General features: G+C 35.2%; 1 protein-coding gene across 1 annotated transcript in view; it reads left to right on the top strand.

Moving 5' to 3' along the window:
- Nucleotides 1-7,800, top strand: part of TSGA10 (testis specific 10) — a 149,325-nt gene that overhangs the window by 101,689 nt on the left and 39,836 nt on the right. The window contains exon 12 of the mRNA XM_007959465.2: nucleotides 4,275-4,484. Within this exon, the coding sequence (XP_007957656.1) occupies nucleotides 4,275-4,484 (210 nt within the window). The remainder of the gene's footprint in view (nucleotides 1-4,274; nucleotides 4,485-7,800) is intronic.

The raw sequence follows: 7,800 nt of genomic DNA, 5'->3' as shown, positions 1-7,800 counted from the left end.
GTTGTACTATGGTGATTTGCATGTTGCTATGATGCTAGAAGCTATGCCACTGGTACACCAGCAGGGTCACACATGGTGGGCAGGTTTCAGTGGAGCGTCCAGACTAAGACTGAGAAGAAGGACCTGGTGATCTACTTCTGAAAAAATTGGTCATTGAAAACCTTATGGATAACATTGGAACACTATCTGATATAAACCAAAAAAACCCCAAACTTACTGCCATTGAGTCCATTCTAACTATAGCGACCCCCATTGGGTAACTGAGGCTATAAATCTCCCTATCTTCCTTTCATGGAGTGGCTGCTTGGTTTAAACTGCTGATATTTTGATTAGCAGCCAAATGTCTTATCCACTATACCACCATAGCTCCTTCGAAATACAACTAGGAAGAGGTATCTCCTTGAATTAGTCAATGTTTATAATGTGGATGGAGGACAGCTTTCAGGACCTTCATTTGCTGATGGGGCATGACTCAAAATGAGAAGAAGCAGCTGCAAATATGTGTTAATGATCAGAACATGGAATATATGAAGTGTGAATCAAGGAAAATTAAAAGTTGTCAAAAATGAAATGAAACACTTGAGGATTGATATCCTAGGCATTAGTGAGTTGAAATGGATGGTATTGGCTATTTTGAATTGGATAATCATATGGTCTACTATGCCAGGAATGACAAAGCTGAACAGGGATGGTGTTGCCTTCATCATCAAAAAGGATATTTCAATATCTATCCTGTAATACGACACTGTCAGTGATAGGATAATATCCATATGCCTACAAGAAAGACCAGTTAATACCACTATTACTCAAATTTATGTAGTAACTACTAATGCTAAAAATGAAGCAATTTAAGATTGTTACCAATTTTTCAGTCTGAAATTGATCAAACATGCAATCAAGATGCATTGACAATTACTAGTGATTGGAATGCAAAAGTTATAAACAAAAAAGAAGGATCAGTAGTTGGAAAATAAAGCATTGGTGATAGAAAAGATTGGAGCTCTGGTGGCATAGTGCCTAAGACATTTGACTGCTAACCAGAAGGCTGGCGGTTTAAACCCACCAGCCACTTCTCGGAAGGAAGATTGGGCAGTCTACTTCCATACTGCCTTGGAAACCCGAGGAGGGGTTGCTATGAGTAGGCATCGACTCAACAGCAGTGAGTTTGGGTTTTTTTTGGATAGAAATGACACCAGAGATTGCATGATAGAATTTTTCAAGACCAACAACTTATTCATTGCAAATACCTTTTTCAACATCACAAATGGTGAACATATACATGTATCTTGTCAGATGGGACACACAGGGATCAAACTGACTGTGTCTGTGGAAAGAGATGATGTAGAAGCTCAGTATCCTGTCAGAATAAGACCAGTGGCCAACTATAGAACTGCCCATCAATTGTTCATATATACAAGTTTATGTTGAAATTGAAGAAAACTAAATTCACAAGAAATAGGATTTTGAGTAATCCCACCAGAATTTCTAGACATTTCAAGAATAGATTTGACACATTGAATACCAGATAAATTAATTGGTCATCTGGTCATTGTAGGACATAATACATGAAGATAGCCAAAGGTTGTTAAAAAGAAAAGACTGAAATTGATGTCAAAAGAGACTCTGCAGGTAGCTGTTGAACATAGACTAGCTAAACTGAAAGGAAGATATGATGAAGTAAAAGTGCTGAACAGAAAATTTCCAAGGGGAGCTTGAGAAAAGAAAGTAAAGTATTATAATGAAATGTGCAAAGACCTGTAGTTAGAAAACTAGAAGGAAGAACGCAGTTGGCATTTCACAATCTCAAAAAATTGATGAAAAAATGCAATCCTTGAATTGCAATTGAAGGATTCTATGGCAAAAAAAACTGAATTACATAGAAATCAACAGCAACAGCAGTAAAAAGATGGAAGGATTACACCGTCACTGTACCAAAAGAATTGGTCAATGTTCACCTATTTCAGAAGGTGGCATATGATCAAGAAGGATTGTATTGAAGGAAGAAATCCAACTGGCACTGAAGGCATTAGCAAAAAACAAAACTCCAGGAATTGATGCAATACCAATTGAACTGTTTCAACAAATGGATGTAATGCTGGAATCACTCACTTTTCTATGACAAGGATTTAGAAGACAGCTCCCTTGCCAACTGATGGGAAGAGATCTATATACATACTTATTCCAGAGAAAGGTGACCAATGGAATATGGGAATTATTGAATATCATTAATATTACATGCAAGTAGAATTATGCTGAAAAGACTTTAGAAATGCTTGCAGCAGCACATCAGTAGGGAACTGCCAGAAACTCAAGATGGATTCTGAAGAGAATGTGGAACAAGGGATAATTATTTCTGATGTTAGATGGATCTTACCTGAGAGCAGAAAATACCGGAAAGATGTTTACCTGTGTTTTGTTGATTTTGCAAAGGCATTTGACTGTGTAATTCAAAACAAATGATGAATAACTGTTTGAAGAATGAGAATTCCAGAATACTTAATTGTGTTTATGTGGATCCTGTACATAGACCAAGAGGCAATCATTCATCTAGAACAAGAGCATATTGCATGGTTTAAAATCAGAAAAGGATACATCAAGATTGTATCCTTTGACCATGCTTAGTGCTGAGCAAATAATCTGTGAAGCTGGACAATATAAAGGAGAAAGCAGCATCAGGGTTAGAGGAAGACTCATTAACAACCTACAGTAATGCAGATCACACACCCTTGCATGCTGAAAGTGAAGAGGACTTGAAGCACTTAATGATGAATATCAAAGCCTGTATCCTTCAGTATAGATGATACTTTAACAGAAATAGAAATCCTTTTAACTGGACCAGTATGTAAAATAATAAACAGAAAAAAGATTGATGTTGTTAAGTATGTCATTTTACTTGGATTCACAGTCAGTGCCCATGGAAGCAGCAGTCAAGAAGTCAATGTATTAAATTGGGGAAATCTTCAAAAGACTTTAAAGTGTTAAAAAAAGTCAATTTGAGGACTAATACGGACATGATCCAAGCCATGGTGTTTTTTATTCGCTTCATATGCTTGCAAAAGCTGGACAATAAATGAGACTAAAGAACAACTGATGATCCCTTTGAATTATGGTGTTGGTGAAGAATACTGAATATACCATAGACTGTCAGAAGAATGAACAAATCTATATTGGAAGAAGTGCAACCAGAATGCTCCTTAGAAGTGAAGATGGCAAGACTTCATTTCACATCCGTTGGACATGTTATCAGGAGCGACCAGCCCCTAGAGAAGGGCATCATCCTTGTTAAAGTAGAGAGTCTGCAAAAAATGAGATGGATCGAGACTAGCTACAACAGTGGGCTCAAACATAGCTCATAGATTGTGAGGATGGCACAGGACTGGGCAGTGTTTCATTCTGTTATACATAGGGTCACTATGAGACGAAATTGACTTAATAACACGTACCTAAGTAAACTAAATGGCATATATATATATGATGTACATATCATGTATATGTAACATGTCATATATCAGTGTATATATACATATATGTAACATATGTCATATATATAATGTCATATGTATCAATGTATGCTCAATATATGCTTACCCATAGTCTTTTCCCTCTATAGCTATTAGTGTGCTAGAGAGTTATCAGTCCTCATTTTATGATATTAAGATTGATAAAAGAGTGTTGTGAATAAAATGATATATAACATATCTTTAACAACAAGATTTATACTATGGAATTATTGTAAATGTGGCAAATATGGTCAGAATTATACACATTCAAATGTATGTGTCAACTAGCTTTAAAGATTGAGATTTTTAAGTGGGATAATAGATTTTTTTTCTAAATATATTAAAAAGAATAACCAGTTGGCTATTCTTGCTCGAATGTATAGAAATTTGAGGACTGAATATATCTTTCCTGGAGAGTTTTGTACATACTGATACCACCCATAAGGAGCTCTGGTGGCATAGTGGATAAGGCATTTAGCTGCTAACCAGAAGGTCACCAGTTCAAACCCACCAGCTGCTCCGTAGGAGGAAGATGAGGCAATCTACTTCCATAAAGATTTACAGCCTCGGAAACCCAGTGGGGGTCACTATGAGTCAGCATCGACTCGATGGCAGTGGGTTTGTTTTTTGATTTGAGTTATCACCTGTGTCAGCTAAAAATCTTTATAGTCTGAGTGTATCATCATTAAAAGATTTGTCTCACGTTGTTTTTCATGTTGTAATTATTTTTTTAAGTTTATTTACATATATACAAAAATAATCTTGCTTTTACAGCACTTAAATGCAGAAAGGTCTTACAAGTCCCAGATTTCTACATTACATAAGTCTGTTGTAAAGATGGAAGAGGAGCTTCAGAAGGTTCAGTTTGAAAAAGTGTCTGCCCTTGCAGATTTGTCTTCCACAAGGGAACTCTGTATTAAACTTGATTCGAGCAAAGAACTTCTTAGTCGACAGCTAGTTGCTAAAGATCAAGAAATCGAAATGGTATGTAACACACTTTTAAAAGCTTCTTTTAAAATTGCACATTAAACTGTAAATTATTACAATTTAGAGAAACAAAATTTTATAAAGTATTACATCAAACCACAACTTCCAACTTCAGATTTTATTTTTAACATCCAAAGAATTTATAATAGCTGCATTCCAAACAATTCAAGAACATGGCAGAAACTCTTCCTTTGAGCATACCATTTGGGTTTAGTTTTAGCCAGAGCATTATAAAACACATTGACATAGCAATCAGTAAAGAACTACAAGGTTTATGTAGCTAAATTATAACTTTAATGATAATCTTTTAAACTAAATTTTTGGTTTTTAGTAATTGCCTGTGTTATTTTAAAATGTAATCCGGTTGATTGTATCTTCTGACACTGCTTGCCATGTTCAATAGATACAAGCCCCTGTCAAGGACATCCCAGTATTGGCATACAAATAATTTTGGATGAATCTTATACTAATACATAGTGTTTAGAAAGGGGATTCCTGTTTTGTCTAGAACTCCCCAGAGAGGAGTTCACAAGGAGGTACTATTGAGCTCAGATGGGTTGAGACATTCCATTCAGAGGAAACACAGCATAGGCAATGGTATGGAGGTGTAAGAAAGTATGGATTCTTAAGTAAATGGTAAGTAATTGCAATGGGTAATGCAGCATGAATGGAAAAAAGTGACTGGAGATGAGTCTAGACAAAGAGATCTTAAGAATGTGTGTGTAATAGTTGTGTGGTGTGATTGAAATATCAGCAGATTGCATTTACGTTTGTTATTACCAAACCCTTTTGACCTTCTTATCTGTTCATTATTTGTTAGGAGGACATGATGTATTAGAGAATCACATGTTTAGTTTGTTTCTGTAAGAATCCACTACTTATATTTTGATGACGTGATACAAATCAATATTCTCAGACTCTTCCTTAAATTTGTATTTCTTTATTTCAGCAAGAAATAAAGTTTTTAATCATGAAAGTAACTTATTTATACAGATGTTCTCTATATAAATTCAAACAATACTTTTTTTCTTTAAAAATATTTTTTAAGTCTGTTTTCAAGTTGGAAAAGTAATACATGTTGCTGTAACAACTGAAACATCATAAAGATGAAATATCAGAAAATATCATTACAGAAAGTAATAATACACCATCATGTCTATTCCAGTAATCTTCCTCAAATTTTAAAATTATTACCTTTAGTGTTGGAAGTATATATAAAGCTTGATGATGATTTTTATTCTTTTTAATATTTCAAGGATGATTAGTCCCATGTTTTGTAGCTCTAATTGTGATCAGTTGCTTCCTATTCTCATAGTGCTATAAGATCCTCCTGACACTAATTTTAAATTTTTTTGTCCTGTAATTATTTATGTATATATCTTTCTCCCCACAATAAATTATAATTTCAGTTGCGAAGACCATCATATTTATCTTTGCACTTCTTCAGCTGTGCTGTGCATAAAGGAGACACTCAAATAATTTTTTTAATTAAACTTTCATTTTAAGATAATTATAGATTCACATGCAATTGTAAAGAAATCTCATATATCCTTTACCTTCTTCCCCCCAATGATAACATTTTGCAAAGCTATAGCTCAATATCACAACTAGGATATTATTATTGATAGAGTAAAAATACAAAACATTTCCATAAAAGGATTACTCATATTGCCCTTTTGTAGTCCTATTCACTTTACTTCTACCCCCAGTCCCTCCTTAATCTCTGGCAACTCCTAATTTGTTCTCCATTTCTGTAATATTGTTATCTGAAGAATGTTACATAAATGAAATTATATGATATGTTTGGGATTGGCTCTTTTCATTCAGCATAATTCTCTAGTAACTCATCCAGGTTCTTGCACATAGCAATAGTTTGTTCCTTTTCACTGCAGAGTAGTACATCATTGTTTGTTTAAGCATTTATCCATCAAATGATATCGGGATTGTTTTCAGTTTTTGGATAGTACAGATAAAACTACTATAAACATTCATGTACAGGTTATTGTGTGAACATAACTTTCATTTCTCTGTAAATGTGCAGGAGTGCAGTTGCTGAGTTGTATGATAGTCGTATGATTAAATTTTTAAAAACCGAACAAAAACCAAATTCAGTACCATCTAGTCGACTCTGACTCTGACCGCCACTTAGTTTTCGAGATAGTAAGTCTTTACAGAAGTGGATTGCACCATCTTCCTTCCACGGAGTGGCTGCCAAAATACTTTCCCAAGTGTCTGTACCATTTTCATTCCCGCCAGCATTGTATGAGTGATGCAGTTCTCAGTATCCTTGCCAGCATTTTTTTGTTGTCACTATATTTTACTCATTCTGTATGTGTATATGTTACAATATTGTAGTTTTAATTTACATTTCCTAATGACTAATGTGATGATGGGCTCAAGCATAGCAAAGATTGTGAGGATGGCACAGGACCAGGTATTGTTTCATTCTGTTGTGCATAGGGTTGCCTATAGTCGGAGTTGATTTCAATGGCACCTAACAACAAGGACTGATGAAGTTGATCATCTTTTCATGTGGTCATTTGCCATCTGTGTATCTTCTTTAGTGAAATATCTTTTCATACTATTTGTCTGTGTCCCCGTTGGATTGTTTACTTTTTTAATGTTGAGTTTTGAAAGTTGTTTGTCTGTTCTGCCTAACTAGTCCTTTTAACAGATACGTGGTTTGCAAATGTTTTCTCATACTATGTAGTCTGTCTTTTCATCATCTTAATAGACTCTTTCTCTTTTAACTTTTTATTGCGATTTGAGTGAAAGTTTATAGAGCAAATTATTTTCCATTCAACAGTTCACGCACACTTTGTTTCATGACATTGATTGCAGTCTCCACAAGGTAACATCACTCTTTCCACTTCCTCCCTGTATTTCCTGTTTCCATTCGTCCTTCTTTCCTATCCCTTCCTTCCTTCTGAATTTTGTCCCTGGGCAAAATCTGCTCTTTCGATCTCATATGACTGATTGTTCTAAGGAGTGCATACTGCTCTAGTGTTCTTATTCACCTTTGGGGCCCTGTATATTGCTTGGCTGAAAGTTGAGTCACAGGAGTGGTTTCAGTTCCAGGCTTGAAGGATGACCAGGGCCACAGTCTTGGGGTTCCACCAGTCTCCATCAGACCAGTAAGTCTGTTCTTTTTTATGATTTTGAGTTTTGTTCCACATTTTCCTCCCACTCTATCCAGGACCTTCTATTGTGATCTGTTTCAGAGTGATTTGTAGTGGTACCATCTAGTTCACATGGTCTGTTAGTCCTCTGGACTATTGTTTCCATGCATCTTTGATTTTCTTACTTTTCTTTG

Source organism: Orycteropus afer, unplaced genomic scaffold (genome assembly GCF_000298275.1).
Source record: "Orycteropus afer afer isolate SDZICR_OR568_19922 unplaced genomic scaffold, OryAfe1.0 scaffold00017, whole genome shotgun sequence".
NCBI classification, from domain to species: Eukaryota; Metazoa; Chordata; class Mammalia; order Tubulidentata; family Orycteropodidae; genus Orycteropus; species Orycteropus afer.
Note: the sequence above shows the minus strand (reverse complement) of the source record. Positions and strands in the feature narration are given on the sequence as shown.